The 24,439-nt window shown below is 43.8% G+C and overlaps 1 protein-coding gene and 1 non-coding gene across 2 annotated transcripts in view; both read left to right on the forward strand.

Annotated features, from left to right (window-relative positions):
• PGAP5 (Per1-like protein PGAP5) overlaps positions 1–24,439 on the forward strand; it is a 170,531-nt gene that overhangs the window by 14,387 nt on the left and 131,705 nt on the right. Inside the window, exon 2 of the mRNA XM_068362323.1 lies at positions 18,177–18,341. Within this exon, the coding sequence (XP_068218424.1) occupies positions 18,228–18,341 (114 nt within the window). The 5' untranslated portion in view covers positions 18,177–18,227. The remainder of the gene's footprint in view (positions 1–18,176; positions 18,342–24,439) is intronic.
• Positions 515–633, forward strand: LOC137630739 (5S ribosomal RNA). The gene has a single exon (XR_011041765.1). It is a non-coding gene; the product is annotated as a 5S ribosomal RNA (ribosomal RNA).

Here is a 24,439-nt window from a genome sequence, read left to right on the forward strand (position 1 = left end):
GCTTCACCCTCCGGCTTCTTCAGTCGATCCTTTCTCGTAGGAAAGCATCTGAGACGGGAGTTCCGTCGTCGACCTCTCAGCTCTGATCAAGTTTGTCGAACAAATTTCGTCTAGCGTGGAACAGCGGAGTCGATCAGACTGGTAACGAGGCTGCAGGACTCCTTAGGCCCTGGATCGGAAGGACGGGTACTTCCAGTTTCCATTCCATCCATCTTCCAGGAAGCTCTTGGAATTCAGCCTAGACTACAGGTGTTCCTGCTTAAGATGCGGCGTGGCGATCCCGCCGCGGCATCGCAGGTTTTTCCCCAGAGAACTCTCCCTGCTTTCCTCATGGCCGCTCAAGAGCAGGCTTCCGCCTCCTTCGCTTTTTGGAGGTCTGGTCAACTCCGGTAGGCTCGGGTTCGACCTTGCTCAGCCCCGGGACAAGCTTCCGGATCTTTACCAAGAGTGGTAATTTGCTAGGAGCCTTCTCTACTTCTGCCTCAACATCTGGAGTATCTAGCCATGATATTGAATCAACGGCCATACCACGTTGAAAACACCGCTTCTCATCCGATCAGCGAAGTTAAGCAACGTTGGGTCTGGTCAGTACTTGGATGGGTGACCGCCTGGGAACACCAGATGCTGTTGCCTCCTTCTCCGAGCCTTCCTTTCAGTTGACTGTGGCAAGGCTGAGGAGAGTCGCAGTACCTGTTCTCAGTCAAGCAGAGCTTTCAGCCCTACCTTGGAACGTTTCCTGGGTCTCTTTTCCTCATTGACCCGTCTAAAGTCCCGAACAGTCGCCTCAGGATAAGTTCCCTGTGAGGCGGCCCAAGTTCCGGTGGTATCAAAGCAACGATTAACCAGACTTTCTGGCCCCTATGGGACCAGCGGAATGTTTAGATCTGCAATGGGGGTTGACCTCTGGAACCTCTTGATGGGAGTGGATATTCTCGTCCTTTCCCCACATTTTGATGCTGTTCTCGGACTCGTCAAAGAAAAGGGGGCGGGGGGGAGAGGGGTCATGTTCCGGTTCAGGCCTATGGTCAGGACCGGAAGGATACCTCCCCATCATTCAGGCAGGCTTAGGGGCCGTAGTCTGGCCCCTCTACAGATCCTACAGTTCCTGCCGAGTCGCTCCGTGCACGACGACTTCATGGTACTGGTGTATTCCAACCAGCAGGGGACGCATTTTCATACCTTCGCATCTTGCAGTAGAGATACTGAGATGATCCGAGGTCCTCTCAATACCCCTATCGGCCCGCTCATTCCGGGCAGAGGAATGTTCTCTCCGGCTATCTGAGCAGAGCCTCGCAGATAGAGAGTACCTGGGGGTCTTTGGCCTATAGTAACCAGCAGGTCCTGGCCTGGGGACCTGATCGCGACAGCCTGGAACTTCAAGCTTCCGCGGTTCTTCCCCCCAGTCTCAGACCCCAAGACTCTTTGGTAAGATGCTTTCCGGTGACGGTGGGACAACATCGACGCCTGCGCCTTCCCACCATTGTTGTCTGTTGAGAATGGGTCTCAACAAGACCAGGTTGTCTGTCAACCTTTCGATGGCCCTGAGAGCTCCACTGTGACTATACGCAGAACGGTTTCTGGATCCTCTGCTTCCCCTGACGGAACTCCCGGGAGAGCTTCTTCCACGGCACAGGCTACTCAAACAACCACACTACAACATCTTTCACGAGCCGTTGCATCGCTTCGGCTTCACGCCTGGAGACACTACGCCGCCTCCTCAAGAAGAGACAACCCGCTACAGTCGCGGAGCGGAGGTCGCGTCACCTGCGATAGTCATCCGCAGCGGTCTACCAGGCAAAGTGGAGAGTCTTCTTTGGTTGGTGTCGTGGGAGAGATACCTCTTCCCTTGAGGCCTCTTCTCCAGCAATAACGGAGTTATTGCTTTTCGGCGGGAGGAAACTCTTTTCCGCTCTCGGCCGTGAAGCCTATCGCTCAGCCTTTCCCTGGCCTTCAGGCTGAAAGGAATAGACTTTTTCCTTCCCGCTGGACCTTTCTTCGCTCTTGCGAAGTTGCGAACGTCCCTGCCCCCAGTCGGAGTGAGACCTCTTCCATGGAGCATGGTTCGGACTCTTTAGTCCCTTAAGAGATCTTCTCAAGAACCATTACGTCAGGCCTCTGATCGTATTCCGTCTTGGGGGACGGTGCTCCTGCTCACTCTGGCCTCGGCCAGTGTGTAAGCAATCTTCATGGTCTCGTACGACTCCGCCCTTTCAAGAGAATAGGGAAAGGCAACATTCAGGTTTGCTCCTGAGTTGTTTTGTAGACTCAGAATCTTGGAGTCCCGGACCTTCGGTCCGACTCCTTCAAGATTTCGAGTCTCCATTCTGTATCAGATGACCCAAATCTTCTCCTTGCCAGTAAAGGAATCGAGGGGTTATCTTTGAGAACAGCTGCAGTTTGTCCTCACGTGCAGCCGGGTTGGGAGCACAGGGAGGACACAGGGGAGAGTCACCAGTATACCTCTTCAGCTCGGACTCAAGGACATTCATCTCGACCTGAATCCGGACCCTCCCCCGTCATGTCGCCCTACAGCACGATGTCGGATACATCGCAACGTCCCTCGCCTTCGAGTAGAACTACTCTGTGACGCAGGTGCTACAAGTTGGAGTCTGGAAGCCTCTAATGACCTTCGCAGCCCGCTTCCTGCAGGACGTGACCCACAGGAGTATCGATACGTTTCTATCGCTCTTTGGTGGCTACACAACAGCTGGTCTAACCTCAGGCTCCTTTTTTTGACAGGTAGCAGAAGGTTGAGGGCATTGTTATCAGGTTTTAGTCTGCATGTCTGGCCCTTACTTCTTTCTTCATCATCCCCTCTACTGGGGAAGCAGCATCCTGGTCTCTGCATAGCTGACCTCAAACCTCTGCAGGTAAACCATGCTTCCTTGTGTTCCGAGTATTGAGTCAATACTGGCGCGTCCCCCATACCCTGACGAGGTGGTATTGGGAACGTCCTAACCCAGAGTTCCTTCTGGAACTCCAGGTCAACTGCCTAGGACGAGTCACACTTTCTTCCTTCACACACAAGCTTATGTAGGCCACACGTTTCCTTGCGGAGCAAGGAACTTGTGAGGTGCAGGGACTCCTTTTCTCGAGTGCGACATACTCGGATTCTGAGTCCACGGGTAAAGCCAAAGCCAGTATGGCTGGGGACTTTCCACCCTTCCTAAGGGGTAAGTCACCCAATGTAAATAGCGTGGTTTGTATTTCGGTTACGGAACAAATGACAAATTCGGAGATAATTTGTATTTTTCCTAACCATACAAACCTTAGCTATTTACACATATTTGCCCGCCAGCCCTGTCCCCCAAGTCAAGTCCTACCTCTAAGTGAAGTGAAACATTTCACCGGTGTGTGAGGGAGGGAGGGGTAGCAAGCTACCCCTCCCCGTACCCCTGCTAACTAGCGCGGGGTAGGAAACCCTCGTTAAAATTTAATGGCTCATCATTTCAGCTACGCCGAAAGTAATACCCAATGTAAATAGCTAAGGTTTGTATGGTTAGGAAAAATACAAATTATCTCCGAATTTGTCATATTTATATATGAAAACATACTTAATGTTTTTATATATGTATTTTTTCCGTAACCGAAATACAAACCACGCTATTTGAATAGGGGTGTATTACTTTCGGCGTAGCTGAATGATGAGCCATTAGATTTTTAACAAGGGTTAACTACCCCCTCGCTAGTTAGCGGGGGGGTAGGGGAGGGGTAGCTAGCTACCCCTCCCCCCTCACACACCAGTGAACTGATTCACCTCGCTTTTGGCTCGGGTGATGGTCAGACGTGTCTGCTCTCACCCTCGCATTGACAGCCTTAATCTTTTTTGCTTTCTCTTTCAGTTTGTGTGTTTGGAAGTTGGCCTCTCTCCTTATCATGCGGAAATGCCCTGGTTTACCCGACCGCCCTTGTGGGACTTATATGTTGGTGGTCGAGATTGACCCCCACACCTTGTGTCTGTTCTGCAGAGGTCAACGGTGTGATTAGGATAAAGTGTGCAGTGAGTGCAGGGAGTGGTCTATCCCCCAGTGGGAGAGGTTTTCCCGGCGACGGAAGAAGTCCAAGCGGGATCTTTCTCCTTCAAGGGTTTCCTTGAAGAAGGAAAATTCCAAGGACTCTTCTTCCGTTGCCCGAACCTCCTCCGAAGCTCCCGCTCGATCGGTCTTTCGTGAGAGGCTGTCGAGTGGTAGCGTAGGCCGTTCTTTTGTTGACCGACCTCGGGGTTCGGGAGAGGGAGTTGCCTCCCATAGCGAAGCAGCTCCTCATCCTCCTCCGGGGGAGGATTTATCTGTTTCTGTTTATAATGATGATTTATTGCAGCTTTGGGCTTCCTTGGTGGTCTTAAGGGTTCGCCCTCCAGGGGAGCCCTGTTTGACTTGATCCAGTTGGGCGCAGCTGTCAAACAGTCGCCGGTGATAGCGGAGGTTGACCCTCTGTCTATCGTCGACGTTGTTGTGGCAGAGGCTTCCGACGGGTCGGGTCAAACCCCTGCCTTGGGTTCTGATGTTGCTGAAGGCTCAGTTACCCCCTCCGAACATCCTTCGAGGGAGGAGCTGAGTCCAACGCTCTCCCGCAGGTAATTCTCCCCCTCGGGGGAGTTCACTGACAGAGACTCCTCTTCGGAGGACCGACGATGGTGTTCCTGCTCCCAGAGGACGTATCCGTCGCAAAGCTCGCCCTCCTCTTCGCCGTAGAGGTCTTCCTTCTCCCCACAAGGGAGTTAGGAGGCGCCTCTTCGGCTCCTCGCCCTCGCCGTCCCCCGCAGAGGATCCTCCTCGTCGTGAGTCGACCGTTGCAGCCGCATCTCTGGACCTCTCTACAGATTGTTCGCGATCTCCTACGCCTGCCAGACCTGCTGATACTCCTTCTCCGTTCATGGCAGTTGATGCGCAGTGGGCGCCCTCGCACCCCGTTATCCAACGGGCACCGGTCCCTTTGGGGCATAAGGGCTTGTCTCACAATGTAAGCAAGTCCCTAAAGTGCCAGGTTTTACCTGTGGGCCCACGATCTACTGCGCGTAAGCCATTCTTGTTCCTGCTGTTGCTGAGATTCATCCTGTGCCGGAAACAACGCGCCAGCGATCTCTTATGGCAGAGTCGACATGTCAGTGCTCTCCTGCTTGCCATCGATCTCCTGGTCGCCAGCGCTCTCCTGCTCGCAAGCGCTCACCTGCGCGTCAGCGATCTCCTGTAAGCCAGCGATCTCCTCCTCGCCAGCGCACATCTGCGTGCCCTGATCCTGATACGCGCCCTGCGCGCCCACGATCTCCTGCGCGCCCATGATCTCCTGCGCGCCCACGATCTCCTGCGCGCCCATGATCTCCTGCGCGCCCACGATCTCCAGCTCGCCAACGAACTTCACCTGCGCGCCAGCGCGTAACTACGAACCATCGCTCGCCCGCGCGCCCACGATATTCGGATCTGGGCGTAGGAAGGAAGCCTCATTCATCGGCATCTCGCCAGCGTTCACCTACGCGCCCTCGGAACTCGCCCTCTGTCAACCCTCGCCTACGCGCCATCGCTCGCAGTCACCTTCGCGCCCACAGGTTCCAGCTCCTACCGTGCGCACTTCCAGAGGTGGACGGGACACGACGCTCCCACGCGCCCATAAGCAGTCTCCTTCACGTGCTTCTAAGCCTGCTGATCCTGCGCCCCATCTGTCTTCTCCAGATCGCGCACCTGCACGCCAGCGATCTCTGGCGCGTCCGCGCGCCCCATCGCCTGTGCGCCATCACTCTCCAGCATGCCCACGCGCCCTCGAGCCTGCTCGCAGAAGATCACCTGCGCGCCCACGCGCAACCTCACCTGTGCGCAGTCGCTCACCTGCTCGCCCTGCGCGCCATCGCTCGCCTGCGCTCCGTCGTTCACCTACGCGCCGTCATTCTCCTGGTCGCCAACACTCGCCCGCGCGCCCACGTGCACCCATGATGGCGCTCGCCAGTTGGCTGAGCATGGCGCTGTAGTGGTTTGCGGACTGTAGCCAAAGGTAGCACCCAAACTGCCTAGTATCCGAATGCCGACCACAACCCGACGTTCACTACACAACAAACATACAACGGTGGAATACCCAAAAACCTAAGTAACAGTTCAAAGCACTGGGCACCACCCCTTGATTTATAATGGGCAAGGGGACCCAGCTAGATCCTGACTTAAACCTTTGCTTCTCCAGCTTGCTGATCATAAGTATAAGAACATTAGGTGAAAGGGATTATTATAAGTTATTTGAAAGATTAAAAAACAGTGGCTGAGTAGGGGAACTCAGTGGTTTAAGGAACTGGAATGAGATGCTGTATTATAAAAAACAAGAAAAAAATATTTATTTAACCAAAACTGTTAGCATTACAATTACATTGACCCATCAATCCAAATAGAAAATTAAAGGCAAAATTAGCATCCCTTTACATCAAGCTTCAGCCACAGGATAACCAGATAACCAAATTTTGAAAAAGAATAAAAAAATTATTCACATACTGGTCACTCACGTTTACTAAGCTATCTCAAACCAACCACCCATAAGAAATATATAAATCTGTGAGACTACTGAACTACAATACTTTCCCCTGAATCACTACTGTCCTTTCAATATCCAGTTCACCACTAAACTGCAAAGTCACTTAAAATTATCAAACTCTAACCGGTAAGGCCGCATACGATGCCGTGCAGGTCTCTGCAGGCCCACAATAACAATGTCTCAAAAATTTTGTCAACAACACGAGCAATCGCCAATGGCCTTATAATACATTGGTTGTGGTGTTATTCATTCAAACACATGATGGTACTTACAGTTCACAGGCAGTGAAAAATGAATACAGAGCAGACACACCCACCACTACACACTGGTAACAGGCCATCAACCACATTCATAATTGTTATGAGCAGTACTAGACAGATCCTCTGTTCCTTTATACTGTACATACAGTGGTCTCGAGTAAATTTCCCTTACAATTGGGAACTTCTGTCAATATAAATGTCTGCCGTATCTGTTCTTTTTTCTTTTCTTGATGAAGGAACCTATTCTTGTAAAGTACAGTACTTCTATTTACTCAAACTCTGGTTACACATTCAAACCCTACAGAGAGTAGGGCGTGCTGCAAAAACAAATGTTGTTAGGACAGTTGGTAGGACCAAACAAAAATATATACATACCCCTTAAACATATACATTATGCTTGCAAAACATTTACTGTGTATTTCACGGACCATGACACCCTCTTTTTTTAATATAACTAATGAACTAGGCTTCTGATTAATGTGAAACTGAAGCCACCAGAGTTTGAGACACCGACCTAATTAAGAAAAATGGATTCAAGCATCTACTCCGCAGTATTGTCTTACTTTATATAGAGAAATGTCATCTAAATTCTGTGGTTATGGCGAGAACGGAAATTAAGACCTGGCAACTAGGCGTAGAATGACGTATGTCAACCATGACGTGAGCCCCTGACGTTTACACCTGCCACGCCCCCTTTCTGTATGGTTATTAAAAGATATATAAGTTGTAGTGAATTATACTGCTCTTTGATGGAATCTAAAGATACTGATTAGTTATTATATTTAAATAAACTAATTTTTAGACTCACTTGTGTTTATTATTTAATTAATAGTTAATTTGACGAAAAAAAGACAAAAAAAAATTAAAATCTCGGAAGGCAGTCAGAGAGGTGATCGCGCTAGGGAAGGTACACGCCTGTTACATACGGTCATTGACAAGGCTCCTGCTGACACTTTGCTCACTGACTACTATTGACATTTTATATCATGTCTAGAATGCTTCACCATTGTCCACAAGGTTGTCGTAATGCTTTTGTGTTGCGACTCTTAACATACTTCAAGAGGGAACAACACAACAATAAACTGAAAATTGGATTGAATAGGTTGGTATCATGTTGTCATGTTTAATGCCGTACCATCACGGACATATATAGTTGAATATGATGCATTATCAGATCTCTCTCTCTCTCTCTCTCTCTCTCTCTCTCTCTCTCTCTCTCTCTCTCTCTCTCTCTCTCTCTCTCTCTCTCTCTCTCTCTCTCACACACACACATACACTGTATATATATATATATATATATATATATATATATATATATATATATATATATATATATATATATATATTCTATTTCAGTCTTGTAACTTTATACATTATAATGTTAGCTGTTATATTACTAATTATGTACAATACATTTATTGTTAATAAAGTATTACTATTCTTCCACCTCCATCCAATCCTCAGCCATATTAAATATTTATAATGACCATGTTATGTGCGCATCCTCAACAATCATTCCATAACTTCAACACAATAATGACTGCATTCCTGTATTGAAAAATAAAAACACCTTATCTCTATCAAAGATATAATTATATATAATTTCTTGTACTGATATAATGAGGGGGCGTGGCAGGTGTAAACGTCACGGGCCTCATGTCATAGTTAACATACGTCATTCTGCTCCTAGTTGCCAGGTCTTAATTTCCGTTCTCGCCATAACCACAGAATTTAGATGACATTTCTCTATATAAAGTAAGACAATAATGCGGAGTAGATGCTTGAATCCATTTTTCTTAATTAGGTCGGTGTCTCAAACTCTGGTGGTTTCAGTTTCACATTAATCAGAAGCCTAGTTCAATAGTTATATTAAAAAAAGAGGGTGTCATGGTCCGTGAAATACACAGTAAACCTATTTAAGAAAAATTGAAATCTTTACAGTGAATAAAATGTTATAGTACAGTACTGGGGCAGAATATCAGACATTATGACAAAAGGGAATTGATAATGAGAGTTACTTTAAAACATATATAACCCAAGCTTGTTATATGTGGAAATGGTTTGTATTTTTCCCAACTATTATTAATTTTTTCCATCGCGCGCAGTCACTTTCGCGCCCACAGGTTCCAGCTCCTACCGTGCTCACTTCCAGAGGTGGACGGGACACGAAGCGCCCAAGCACCCATGAGCAGTCTTCTTCACGCACTTCTAAGCCTGCTGATCCTGCGCCCCATTTGTCTTCTCCAGATCGCGCACCTGCACGCCAGCGATCTCTGGCGCGTCCGCGCGCCCCATCGCCTGTGCGCCATCACTCTCCAGCATGCCCACGCGCCCTCGAGCCTGCTCGCAGATCACCTGCGCGCCCACGCGCAACCTCACCTGTGCGCAGTCTCTCACCTGCTCGCCCTGCGTGCCATCGCTCTTCTGTGCGCCATCGCTCGCCTGCGCTCCGTCGTTCACCTACGCGCCGTCATTCTCCTGGGCGCCAACACTCGCCCGCGCGCCCACGTGTACCCATGATGGCGCTCGCCAGTTGGCTGAGCATGGCGCCTCTCACCAAGCTGAACGTGACGCCTCGCGCCGAGCTGAATGTGACGCTTCGCGCTAAGCTGAGCATGTCGCCTCGCACCAAGCTTAACTTGATGCCTCGCGCCAAGCTGAGCGTGACGCCTCGCGCCAAGCTGAGCGTGACGCCTCGCGCCAAGCTGAGCGTGACGCCTCGCGCCAAGCTGAGTGTTGGTCATCTAGCTTTCAATAGACGCGATCGGCATAGCTCCGAGCGTCTGGATCGCGAGCGTTGTTTAATCGCAAGCAAGGAGAGGAAATAAATTATTGTTCTGAAAGTCATGTGGCGCTGAGCGTCAAGAGCTTGCATGACATCAAGTACTACTTGATGTTTACATGACCTTGAGCGTCTGGCGTTGAAACTTTGTTACGCCAGGCACCATTTTAAGAAATAAATATTAACTAGAAAGATACAGGCTGTATTATGTTCTCAGACCTGGGCCTGCTTGAACTAATTCTTGGATGGGAGAGCTAGAATTAAACCTCTAAAGCATTGAGGTCAGAATTCAGAACCTTAAGAAGTTGACTCCTAGGAAACGAGACATCTCTACCTAGGTTAGAGACTAGTAGGAGGAAGGGAGTGACGTTCAGAAACTCATGAGAGTGTCCCTTTTATTTTGTACCTGCTGCTCCTCGTTCCGCCTTCAGAGTTTTTCGCTAAGGAAGACGGCAAAGGAGTCTCTGTTTATTATTTTATTATTATTACTAGCCAAGCTACAACCCTAGTTGAAAAAGCAAGATGCTATAAGCCTAAGGGCTCCAATAGGGAAAGATGGCTCAATAAGGAGAGGAAATAAGAAAATAAATAAATGATGAAAATAAATTAACAATAAATCACTCTGAGAAAAGTTACAAAGTCAAAAAGACAGTGCTGATAGGGCAGTGCCTTACCGCGTCCTCAAGGCAGCATAAAGAACCTAACTGCAGATGTTGGTGCAGCAGCACGTTCAGCTGCAACAGCAGGAAGTGCATTAGGGCTTTTGTAAGAGAAGGCAGTGCCCCCCATTTTTGCTGTATAAGGCCTGTCAGGATGTCAGAAGTTAGCAAAGCTTTACTTCAAACTGATAAGGATCTTGTTCCTGAGTCTGGTGTTACGGTACAGGCACCGCCGCTTCCGCCAGACTGTTTTTCCGTCTGCTGAAATGCGGAGCGTGATGTAAGCTATGAGGAAGGCGAGTTCACGATCATAGTTTTATACACTGGTGTCACCTAATGTTGATCCTAGTTGGACTATGCTGCTGGCATGAAGCAACGGCTCTCATCTGTTATGCAGTCTTATCAGCCTGATGGTTCATCATGATTCTTTTCAGAACGCGTTGTCGCACAGGCGGCCTACCAGCAAGCTAATTTTGAACAGCGTGATAAGGCTTCTATATCCCATTGAGTGTCTTCTCTTGATACCAGACATCAAACGGCCAAGCGTGTCATAGAGCGTTTACCTTCCAAGCACGGCAACGATCGCTAGGCAGCTAAGCGCGACATTGAACGTCAAGCTGAACGTGACATCAGGCGTCAGGCTGAACTTGACGTCGAGCAACAAGCTCGTGACGTCGAACGTCAAACAAACCATGACGTCCAACGTCAGTCACATACTGTTCAAGCTACGTCCAGAGAACAAAACCTCTCTATGGTGACTCATAAGACTTTGCTTGCAGCAGTAAAAAAGGTCCACTGGATGATCTCTTTAGTTCTCCAGGATGCTTATTTCTACTTCCTCATCCATCCGAACTTCAAGCTACCGGAAGGTTCGTGTATGGGAGGAAGTTGTCCAGTTTTGAGTTCTTTGTAACGGGCTATGCAACACCCCTCAAATAGAGGGTGCGTCTGTTAGGACATATCGTTGTGTCCTATCCTTAGACCTCTGGAAAGAAGTATTCCTGTTTTGGGCGTTAGGCTTCGGCCTCACCACCGCCCCTCTAGTCTCACAAAGATCATAATGAATGTGGCAAGCATGCTCCACTCAAGAGCCTCCTTGTACCTGGATGATTGGCTACTAAGAGCCCCCTCACTCAATCGCTGTCTGAAGGATTTACGTCTGACAATGTGTCTGTCAGAGGAGCTAGGACTTCTGGTGAATTCGGAAAAATCTCAATTGATCCCTTCCCAGAAGATCCTTTATTTAGGGATGGAGATTCACAGTCTGACTTTTAAGGTTTTTCCATCACCTGCAAGAACAGCTAGCTCTCCTAAGGCTTTGTGCCTTTCTAAAGAAGGAGTTTTGTTCAGTGAGGGAATTGATGAGTCTCCTGGGAACCCTCTCTTCACTAGAAGAATTTGTATGTCTGGGGAAACTAAATTTACGACCCCTTCAGTTCCATCTCAATCGCCATTGGAGCAAAGAGGACAGCCTCGACAAGGAGAGCATTCCTCTTACGGAACTAATAAAAGAGTGCCTTCGTTGGTGGAACAACATAAACAGGCTCCAGGAAAGTCTCTCTTTGGAACAAAAGAGCCCAGACCTTGTGTTGTTTTCCGACGCCTCGGATTCGGGGTGGGGAGCAACACTAGGAAGATCAGAGATTTCCGGTATGTGGACAAGACAACAGCAAAGTCTCCACATCAATCAAAAGGAGCTGTTAGCAGTCCTGATGGCTCTCAAGGAGTTCAAGAAGCTAATGATGAACAAAGTAATACAAATCAATGCAGACAATACCACAGCTTTGGCCTTCATAGTGAATCAAGGGGGAACGCATTCGAGGCCTCTTTACGTGATAGCAAAAACTCTTCTCATTTGGGCACATCAAAGAAAGATATCCCTATTGACTAGATTCATTCAAAGGGAAAAGAATGTGAGGGCAGACAGCCTCAGCAAGAGGGGTCAAGTTCTCACCACAGAGGGGACACTGCATCTAGTTGTATGCAAGAAACTTTGGCGGATTTGGGGCCGCCCTCTCATAGATCTATTCGCAACTTCAAAAACCAGAAGACTAGAGAATTATTGCTCCCCAGTTCCGGATCTCGAAGCGTCACACACAGACGCGTTCCTGATGAACTAGTCACACCTAGATGTGTACGCTTTCCCTCCATTCAAAGTCCCTCTTAATGAGAGAATGCCTTGATGAAGTCATTGAGCTTCAGCACGGCATTTCATTCGCGTGCTGAAACTTGGTGACGGGCAAGAGGGCTCTCGAACTTGGGGAAATTGCTCCCCCAGTTCGAATCTAAATTTCTCTCTTTCACCTTTTTCTTTTTCTCAATATTACTTCGACCTTATCCTAATTTCATAAACTTTCTTTCGTCTTGCTTTCCAAACTCTATGAGAAAAATTTCCCTCATTATATATGTGTATATATTATGTACATACATATTTATTATTTATTTTTTTTTCCTATGGCTTGGATGTTTCTACATCCATTGTAGGCCCGGCAGGGATGTTCATACATCCTTTATTGCTGCCTGCTTTGATGAGTGGGAGGAGGTATCACGGTTGGGGGGTGTTTGCATTCAAAGCTATATGTGAGAGTATTGGATGATTTCAGCCATCCCGAAGATGGTTTGGACCTTTTTGGCGGAACTATTTTCAAGTGTTGGATCTTCGGAATCCAGGGGGATCCAATGCTTGGGCTAGGACTCTCAGCTTTTGGCCGGAAGCCCGTCATTACAGATATGGGGAGGATGATTCCATAATTTCTTGGTCTCAGTCCTAACAGGCGAGTTCAGCTTACACCTGGGCCTCTATATCTGTTTTGATGCTATCCTTCGGGTAGGGTATGGAGTGGACCATCTGGGAAGTATACTCTCATTGTGCTGATAGTGGAGAGTGCAAATTTCCTTTCTGACGTGGGATGGCCTAACATTCTCGAGCAGGTACATCAAACTAACCCTTTTCTCTCTCTCTTGTCTAATGGATTTTTTAAGTAACGAACCCCCATCCCCTGGATACGCTGACTCTCCCCCGGCACTGTTGACGACCTCTGCTAATTCAATTGAGGAAAATTCTGTTGACGACCTAGGTACAAAAAAGGACCCCTCTTCTAATGTTTTAAAACCAATTAAGTCTGGTAACAAATGGAAACTAAGAATCCTTCATGTTACCCAAATTCCAATAAATACTGATTATGATATGATATATAAAGCATTTAGATGCTATGGAGTGATAAAAGAAATTAGAATGAAACTTGAAAATGAAAAATGGCATTTATGGATAACTTATAATAATCATGAAGAAGCATTCAATGCAATATGTAACATCAATGATATTAAAATTAATAACTTAAATGTCATGGGTGCCCTATGTGATAAGATACCAAACAGTTTGGATGTATATAGACCTGCTGACTGGTTTGAGAAAGATATCGATTTAACTATGCTCCCCCAAAGAAAGCCAAAACCACCAATGTGGCTTGTTACCGAGCCTAAAGGGAGTAATGGGAATTATTTTAGAATTAGCAAACTAATTCAGAAAAAGGTAGGAACCATTGCACCAGGTGATATATCTCGCTTTGGGAAAAATAGCTTCCTAATCCGTGCAAAATCATACACGCAATCAGTAATACTGTCTAACCTTACGACAAGCAGTGATGAGGATATGTGAGATGTCAAACCCCACCTAAACTTTAGTTACGGAAGGGGAGTAGTCTTCAATAAAGATCTGTATGAATTTACAGAAGAGGAAATACTAGCCATGTGCCCATTAACAGTGTGGAAAGTGCATAAGATTCCTGGGACGTCAATGATTATCCTTACTTTCCAGGATGCTGATGTGCCTTTCCACATCGAAATTGAAAATGAAAGAATAAAAGTTCGACCTTTTAAACAAAAGCCCTTACAATGCTTCAAATGTTTCAAATTTGGACATCCTTCTAAAGTTTGTAAAAATGAAAAAATGTGTAGCATCTGTGCCAGTCCTTATCATGGAGAGTGTACACTTGAGCCCAGCTGTTTGAATTGCAATTCAAACCATAAATCCACTGACAGGAGCTGCGAGATTTATAAGTTTGAAGAAGCAGCCCTCAACAAATCCAGTGTAGAACACATAAGTGTCGGACATGCCAAAAGACTTCTGAAGAAACCAAACAGCTATGCAAAGGCACTGAAATCAAGAGAAAATATACCACAGGAGACATCGAACCCACATAGTGGTGCCAGTAATTCCAAGAAAAGAAATACATCATCTAATGATAGTAAAGTTTTACGTGACAAGGTAAGCATATTGCCATCCAAGGCTTTGCCACTGTGTATTAAAACTGCGACACTGCCCACTTCTATACAAACTTCAACCCCCATTACCAGCAATAGTACTAACCTCTCTCAGGCCATGTCCTTGCTTGATTTGACGGAGGTTCCACCCGAAACAAAGTTACCTGGTGCACCTGTAGTAGGGAAGGTGCAAAAACCTGGTAGATCCTCACCACCGATAAATAGGAAAAGAGCTTCCATAAGAAATATTAGAGTTGTGACATCAAATAAATATGATGTTTTGTCTGTTGATGTTTCTGATCAACCAGAAGACAATTTAAATAAATCAGAAATTCAAGTCCACCATCCCCCTCAACAAATAGATAAAAAAGATACAAAGAAAAACACCAACGTAAAACCCAACATAACAAGACCATCTCTGAAGAAACCTACAGGTAATAATGTTAGATTAAAAACTGCTAATGGAAAGACCTCACCCAAGATGTCTTCCCAAAATAATCCATAGTTTTCTCCTCAATTTTGCAATGGAACTGTCAGGGTTTAAGGGTGAAATTTGAAGAACTTAAGCTCCTAATTCATGAACATTCCCCCATAATTGTATGTCTACAGGAAAGTATGCTTGATGCTAACACTCCTAGTCCTCGAGAGTATGTTAGTTATAGAACTCCATATAATCATCACGCAGGGAGCCATGGTGGAAGTCTCATGTACGTTCGTTGAGATGTTCCCCAAATACCTATGTCTTTATGTACAACCCTGCAGGCAGTGGTTGTACAAATTGATATAAGAAGAAAATATACAATATGCTCTCTCTACTTGCCTCCAAATGATAATATTTTATATGATGATTTAGCAGAGGTCATTCATCAACTCCCTCAACCATTTCTCTTACTGGGAGATATGAATGGTAGACTTCCTTTATGGGGTGATATTTTAGAAAACACAAGGGGCAATATTATCTCATCAATTGTGGAGAATGAGGATGTGGAACTCCTTAATACAGGAGAGCCCACACACTTCCATGTTCAGACAGGTACCTTGTCATGCATTGACCTTTCAATTGCAAGCTCTAACTGCCTTCTTGATTTTGATTGGAGGACATTAGATGATTGGCATACTAGTGATCATGCACCAATCATTATAAACACCAACAAGGGTCCGCCTTTACAAAGATCGCCCCGATGGAATCTTGACAAGGCAGTCTGTGTTAAATTTTGTGAGCTAAGTGAAATCGAAGGGAGTGCAGATCAGTTTGAAAGTATTGATGATGCCATAGACCTCCATACAGCAGGAATCAATTCAAAAGACGACCAGTCCCGTGGTGGTCCTCAGAATTAACAGCCTTGCACAGAGCCACCAGAAAATCTCTGACTAGACTGCGTAAACGCCGTACGGAGGAAAATTTGATAACGTACAAAAAGTGTAGAGCACAGTTCCGCCGTACCATGAAAGAAGCTAAATGCCAATCTTGGGTGGCTTTTGTTTCCTCCATTAATAAAAGGACACCACCATCTTCTGTATGGAGGAAAGTAAAAAATATTGCAGGCAAATTCACCCCAAACCCACCACCAGTGTTGAAAGTGAATGGTCAGTATGTGACTGAAGGAATTGAAGTTAGCAATGCCCTGGCTAACCATTTTTCAAATGTATCGTGCAAGAGTATAGCAGCTCCTGGTCACCAGTACAGGAGCATTGAAGAAAAGAAAATTTTAAATTTTGCAACAGGAAGGGAAGAGTCATATAATTCTCCTTGCACTAAAAGAGAATATGATTCGGCACTTTCCACTTGCAACGATACAGCCCCTGGACCCGATGGAATTCCATACGCAATGATTAAACATGTACATTTTAATACAAAGTTGTTTATTTTAAGCATTATTAATAGAATATGGCATGATCATAGTTATCCAAGTGTTTGGGAACTAGCTATTATTTTAGCCTTTTTAAAACCCGGTAAGGACAAGTTTTTAGCAGCAAACTACCGACCTATTGCATTGACATCTTGTTTATGTAAAATTATGGAGAAGATGGTCAATGCAAGACTGATGTGGTACCTTGAAAAGAAGGGTATTTTATCACCCATTCAATGTGGATTCAAAAAAATGCACTCAACGACTGATGCGCTGATACGACTTGAGTCCTCCATTTGTGAAGCGTTTGCTTCCAAACAGCACCATGTGACAGTCTTTTTTTGATCTTGAAAAGGTATATGATACCACATGGAGATATGGTATACTTAAAAGAATCCATGAGTTAGGATTAAGAGGAGAGCTACCACTATTCATTCAGTCATTTCTTTCACATAGAGTTTTCCAAGTGAGAGTTGGGGAAGCTCTATCACAGAGTAAATGTCAGGAAGAAGGAGTTCCTCAGGGGAGTGGGCTGAGTGTAACCCTTTTTGCACTAGCAATTAATGGGATATCCTCAGTCATTCCCCGGGATGTTTTCGCAACATTATTTGTGGATGATCTCTCCATATAATTGGCTGGGACTAGGATGGCAATGGTTGAGAGAAAAATCCAACTCTCTATTGATAAAATTATCCATTGGGCCGATATGAATGGATTTAAGTTCTCGACAAGTAAAACTAAAATTGTCCATTTCTGTCGTATCCGGGGAGTACATCCAGACCCGGATATATACATCAAAGGTCAACGGATCCCATGTGCAAGTGAAGCTAAATTTTTAGGGTTGATATTTGATTGTAGGCTTACGTGGGTTTCTCACTTAAAAGCATTAAAAGCTAAATGTCTTGAAGCTATGAATCTTTTAAAAGTATTGTCCCATACATCATGGGGGGCAGACCGCAATACAATTTTAAAATTATACAAGGCCTTGATTTTTTCCAAAATTAGTTATGGATGCAAAATATACTCCTCAGCAACCCCAAACCGGTTAAAAATATTAGATTCTATACATCATGCTAGTATAAGATTGTCCACAGGAGCCTTTAGAACCTCACCTATCTCAAGTCTCCTTGTGGATACTGGGGAGTTGCCTCTAGACCTTTACCGAATGCCCTCTATTCATTATGAGTGGTTGTGTGATGTAGCCAGGCAAACCCATAATCATGAGAAGTCTTGAAGGTTTACAACAGCTTCAAACATAATACTTGCCAGGCCTATTACACAGAGTATTCCAGCTTGAGTACAACAATTTTACAACTAGGGCCATGAAACCCGCTGGTACTCATGTAGGAATTCACGAGGTGTAAGGAACACATACTCTCTTACATATCTGAGATGCTAGAGCTTTGGTTTCCTGGACTAAGCTTTCAGCCAGTTGAAAAAGGGGACTTTCTCCCATATAAGGATGAGTTTCTTATAGAAAAGGATGATGGTTTTTATTTATGTAGGAACAAATCACAAATTTTTAAAGTAATTTGTATTTTTCCTAACTATATAAACCTCAGTCCTTTACTCATGTGCCATCACTAGCCCTTGAGAAAGTCCTGGGCTTTGTTCTAAGTGAATTGTCTGAGAGCCAACAGTGGGAGGAGTTGCTCCCTGCTGCCGATAGGTAATTACCTGTCAGTTGTAACACCTCGTTATAATTTTAACTGCTGTGTTCCACCGTCGCGGTTTTCTATTCTCCTGTAGTATAAGACTCAGGTTTGTATCATTAGGAAAAATACAAATTGCTTTAAAAACTTGGAATTTTTTCTTTCATTATTCATCCCCAAAACACTTTTGAATATTTCAGGTACAGTATATGCTATTTTGCAACGACAGATGACACATTCTGAAGTGTGGGATGAAACGATCGCGGATTTCGCTGAATTTACATTTCTTAGGAAAGTTAGCCTTGGCAATTGCTGGGGTTTTTGTTTATTGTGAATTCCTCAATTATTATGTTGTAATAGGTCAGGTAAGATTATTCTTTATTTACAGTACCATTTATTGAGTGATTTATATTGTAGATAATCTGAAATTATTCCTACATGAATACAAATCCTCTTCTTTTAATAGGAGTGTGCTTTCTGCAAAGCTGGATACTGCTGTAAAAACTTGAACGCGGTGTCGATAGTTACTGCTGGGTGGGAGGAAACCCTGCCTGCAAGTCACTGAATCTTGTGTTTGTTTTCAGCTGCTGGATAGTACAGACATACTTCCAGTGCCCCTTTTGCTTTTAGATTTTTAATTGTGTTAAGAGATTATTGTCGACTAAGGTATTTAGAAGGAAGGTCAAATTTCCTGTAGTTTCCCAATAACTGCAAACTTGCCTAAATCTACATTCTTGTTCATGCTGTTTATCCCCTTGCTTGTGTAGCTTAATGACAATGACAACAATGTATTCCAAAGGAGGTTGGTAATCCTTAGACATCGGTGTGCCCTGTCGTAGAATGAAGGTTTTACAGCCACCAAATATGAAGCAGAAGGGGGCTGCCCTTCTTCCTTCAGTGTTGTCTTCAGGTTCTCAGATGTTTCACCTGGTTGAGCCATCTCTTCATGAAGTTTCCATGACCTCTTCCCTGTTGGAATATCATCATTGTCCTGAATGACACTTAGAAGGAGAATTTAAAGTTCCTCCTCCACTAATGCCTCACCTTCGTCTCATTACGCGCCAGTCTGGATAGAAAGGCTCAGCTCTTCTTTTCCCATTTAAAGATGAAGAAGTACAAAGACTGATCGATAGAAAGTGCATAAGCGTGACTCCTACTATTTCTTTCCTTGTGGGAGAGACAGTGCTGCTCTAAGAGTCCCCTTGACTTCCTTCACCGAAGACAAAGAAGAGGACGACAACTCAGCATAGAGGAATCCTGTGAGCAATCTACCAGTTTGTACACACTCAGGAGAGCTCTCCTGTATGCCTGTGAGCTCTACAGGAGTGCACCTTCATCTTTTTGTGCGCATCAGATGTACCTATAGTACATTCCGGATCCCTATGAGCTAGATCACTACACACACACAATATTCTTTACAAGATCCTACGACATTCCAAGATTGGAGAACAAGGAAAATGTCTTCTAAGACTTTCTGGGAGACCATTCGCTAGGAGTCTCATGCACATGACTTTTACAGTTTTCCTCCCCCTGGAAGAGATAAGTGTGATATTGAGCATATGAATTGATACTCAGTATGGGTGTTCACATACTACATGTCCTATCCCCTTCCTTGACAATCTTCTTTCTCGCTGTTGGGAGAGGGTGAGAGAGAGATAGAACTGGTGTGTTCCGAGAATTGTCCCTCACGAACAAACATCGATACTTGCTATTTTGGTACCATTATATTCTCATATTGGTTTGCAAGGTGATCGGGTACGTTTTGGGAACTTTAATATTAATGAATTTAAGTACAGTATTGGTATACGTTAAAGGTGTACCTGTGCTCTGTTCTCAAGAGATGAGCATGTGCACTGCTGGTAGGATAGGGACTCCACCCTTCTTTCTGGATGCTCTCTCTCACTTTTGAGAAAGGGAAGAGGAGCATACCGAGAGCAGTCCCTTCCAGAACAAGCATTGGTATGTGCCGCCTTTGCACCTGTGTTCAATCTTATACCAAATGTTGTCTCCTTGACCAAATGCTGCTCTTCACCTGAGGATGTTAAGATGTTCGATCAATGTAGCTACATGTCTCTTATAATATCTCCCCTCATACATAAGTGAGAAGCAGTCCGTATCAAAATCGAACTTGTCTCTGATTGGTATGTGATACAGGTGTTCATGTGCCTATTACACCACTCTTGTACCCTGAATCAGGATTAAAAAGTGCCACCCTCTTTCCATCCTTCTTCTGACAGTTACCAGGTTCATTTGATTTTGTTGGTGATTTCAATACTCACCATAGGGAGTGGTTAAATTCAGTTCCTCCTACTGATTGCCATTTCTTAATAGCTTTGGACTTTGCCTCTGAATCAGGTCTGGTAACTGCTTAGACCTCGTATACACAGACTCCCCTGGCATTATAACAAGTAAGGCTGGTTTTCCAGTTGGGACATCTAATCGTGCCTTGATTTCATTAGTAATGAAGACTGAGCATCCTTTCCTTAATGTGTTATACTCATGTAAGATTTATATAAAATCTAGCAGACTGGAATGGCATTTTGAGTGATCTTTTGGGCTTGAATTGATTACAGTTGTATAATAGTTTTGAGCCTGTTGTTCCTTTGAATAAGAGTCTAGTCAACATAATTGATAGGTAAATCCCTTCTCATGTGCTAAGGTACCAAGTGAAAGACAAACCCTGGTTCAAGGATGATTTTAGATGTGCTTATTCGGAGAAGCAGGTGGCTTATCATCTTTGGAAGGTTAACAGATCAGATTTGACTTGAAATAACTATACTCAGCTTAGAGCTTTTGTTCATTTTATGCTTCAACTGAAAAAGAATACAATTTAACCATAAAAGAAACCCTTTGTGGTACAATCTAACCTACGTACATAAGTGGTGGGCTACCTTTAAATCTGCACTCTTTGGTGTAGTTGCAACAGTTCTTCCTTTACTTAAACTAGATGGCTCTGTCACTCACTGTCCAAAGGAAAAGGCAACTCTTTTGGCTGATGTGTTTGACAGTGAACAGAGTAATGAGAAACTTGATCTTCCTCATTCCTGTTTTCCTGAAGCTAAACTAACTGGTGGTATCTTTTCGATCTTGTGAAATTAAAGCGCTCTTGATGCTTGGAGGTGTAGACCCAAATGGTATTTTTCCTTTGTTATTTATAAAGACTAGATTTCTTGGCTCCAAAGTAATCTGTTATTTTGAGCAAGTTAGCAAAAAAGGTTCTTTTAACATTTGTTCGAGAATTGGTAATGTTTCTTCATTATGTAAATACATGTACATTTGTGGAAGCTCAAGTCCAGCTGATTACCATGGAATTTCTGTAACTCCCATATTATGTGAAGATTTTTAACATCTTTTGGCAAATCTTTTAAATAGGTCTGCTGAAGGTAAACATCTATTCCATATTTTTCAATTTGGCTGTCATAAAGGTCTTGGGGCATGTAATGCACTTATTATAATCTCCAATGGTGTACAGAAATACCTTGATTGTGGTCAGGAAGTTGGTATGATTGCCCTTGATTTTAGTGCTACCTTTAATCATGTTAATCATGAGGGCCTTGTAACTCAAGCAGTTGGGAGTGGGTGGGTCATTATTAAATTTTCAAGTGATAGATTTCAGAGAGTTGTTATTGATGTGCACCATAGTAAGTATAGGAATATGATATCTGGTGTTCCTGAGGGTAGTGTTCTTAGCCCATTACATCATACTAAATACAATTGATATGTGGTTTGGACTAGAAACAAGCTTGTTGCATATACAGATGATGCTACTCTTTGCATCAATTCCATCAATTGAATGTAGATCTGGGATTGCTGAATTCCTTAATAGAGATCTAGCTAGAATTAGTGTGTAGTGCAAAGTATGGGGACATGAAGTTAAATCCTAATAAAACTTAAAGTATGATTGTAATTAGGTCGAGGACAGTGGCTCCTCAACATGCAGATCTGAGCATTGATAATGTTTCTTTAACTCTGTATGACACTTTTGAAATTTTAAGTGATCAATCTATTCTGAATAAGTGTTTTAATTCTTTGTTGGACATGAACTTACGATCTATTAAATTTCTTATTCCTGATCCAGGTATTAATATCTGGCACCGCCGTACAATTAAGTTTTTATGCCTGTTACATACGATTTTTTATAATTCTGACCATCCTTTAAATTCAGATCATCCAGGACAGTACCATCCTCTTCACAATACTAAATATGGAGCTAATTCTAATTCTGTAGTCATGTCTTCTCCATCACGATACTCATTACTATATAAGATTCTAGAAGTTTTATTCCAGTTCTGACTAAGTTTGTGGAATGATCTTCCTTATTGGGTAGTGGAGTCTAATTGGGTAGTTAAATCTGTAGAACTTCAAAAGTTCAAACTTGCAGGAAATGTTTTTATGTTGAACAGGCTAACATAAGTTTCTTTCTTAGAATATATTCTAATTGTTCATTACTTCTCATATACTGCAGTTTATTTATTTCCTTATTTTCTTTCCTTACTGGGCTCTTTTTTCCTGTTGGAGCCCTTGTGTTTATAGCATACTGCTTTTCCAACTAGGGTTGTAACAGCTAATTAACGCTTTTCGTAATCTTTCTCCACTTACTTGTGAGAGTGACTGTATGTACGGGGAACATATCTACTTTACTCACATGGGAGGGATGGTACTTACTGTACTAGGAACATATCTACTAAGGAGGCTAACCCTATTAATTGGAACACCTAGTATGTTCTCCACAGTACTGTAGTTACATGCTAGAAATGCTCCCTTCCCCGAGAATACATTTTGGTATGAGATTCACATATTTACTGCTCTTGTTCGACACTACACGATCTTCAGCAACTTTCAGGTCACAGAACTAATGGCATCTGCTTCGTTCCACCTTTCCCAGTAAACGATTTCCTAGAGGTCTTTTCTCTTTGTATTTTGTTTTCACAGGAACTTTTCAATTGTGTTCTCCATGGTTTAGACAAGTATTCTCTCTCTTGTTCTCCACAATCATCATGTCCCACACCAGGGCATCAGCCACCCTTTGAGATACTACTGCTAGAGAGTTATTAGTTCCTTTGACTAACCAAACAGTACTACATTGAGTCCTTCTCTCTGATTATGGCTCATTTAGTCTTTGCCTATACATACACCGAATAGTCTGGCCTATTCTTTCCACATTCTTCTCTGTCCTCATATACCCGACAACACTGAGATTACCAAATAATTCTTCTTCACTCAAGGGGTTAACTACTGTACTGTAATTGTCCAGTGGCTACTTTCCTCTTGGTAAGGGTAGAATAGACTCTTTAACCTTGGTAAGCAGTTCTTCTAAGAGAAGGACATTCTAAAATCAAACCATTGTTCTCTAGTCTTGGGTAGTGTAATTCAATTGTCTTGGATTAGAGTTCTCTTGCTTGAGGGTATACTCTCGCATGCTGTTCAATATTATTTCTCTTCCTTTTGTTTTTTTAAGTTTTTTAGTTTATATATGAAAGATCTAATTTAATTTTGTTACTGTATATCTTAGCAATCCATGTTTGCCAACGGTTATACTCGTATAAACGGATGAGCAACCCGGTGGAGTAATGAGAGCTCTGGGTGTGGAGGAAATGCCCCCCCTCCAAATCTTGATGAAGTCACCGGCAGAAGGGTGACGGATTGTGTTTAAGGCAATGGACAAACTGTCTCTTCGACATTTACTCCTGAGGTCTGGAGGTTGATCGTATTGGAATTAGTATGGACAGACAGGGGTCACTTGCCTTAGTTAGATAGGCACTGCACATCACAAGGAACTGGTTATCCTTTGATGAATCTAGCCAATGAATCCTCTATGGATTTAGTCAGTCAATGAAAAGAGAAGATGGCAGAATGGCCCACAGTCCTGGGCATAGCGGGGTGCTAAGAATCTCCCGGTTTATAAATACTAAAGAAAAATTGAAAATGGGTAATTAGAATGTTAGAACTATGAATCAGATTGGGAAGTTACAGCAAGTGGAGAGTTAATTTATGAAATATAGTTTAGATATCTTGGCCCTAAGTGAAACATGTAAGGGGATTGGTAAGGAAACATTAGACAAAGGCAATATACATATCTATTCAATAAAACAGATGGAGTTGGAAAAGAAGGTGTAGGAATGATGATGACACCAAGAGCAAAAAAAGCATTAACTGAGTGGAAAGATGCAAGTAGTAGATAGTTACTTGCAAAGTTCAAATCAAAGCTATGCAATATGAGTATTATAGTTTGCTATGGAACAAACAAATGATTCTTCTGAAGAAAGAAAAGAGTAATACTATGATGAACAAGTGTAATAGATGAGATCCCAGAGAGGGATATGAAAATTGTGATTGGCGACTTCAGTGCTAAATTTGGAAGAAATAATCAAGGGATAAAGAATGTGATGGGTGTCAGGGTCTTGGCGAAGTTGCAAATGAAAATGGAGCACATTTTTTAAGTTTTTAACAAACAATCCTGTCA

Source organism: Palaemon carinicauda, chromosome 38, assembly GCF_036898095.1.
Source record: "Palaemon carinicauda isolate YSFRI2023 chromosome 38, ASM3689809v2, whole genome shotgun sequence".
Lineage (NCBI taxonomy): Eukaryota > Metazoa > Arthropoda > Malacostraca > Decapoda > Palaemonidae > Palaemon > Palaemon carinicauda.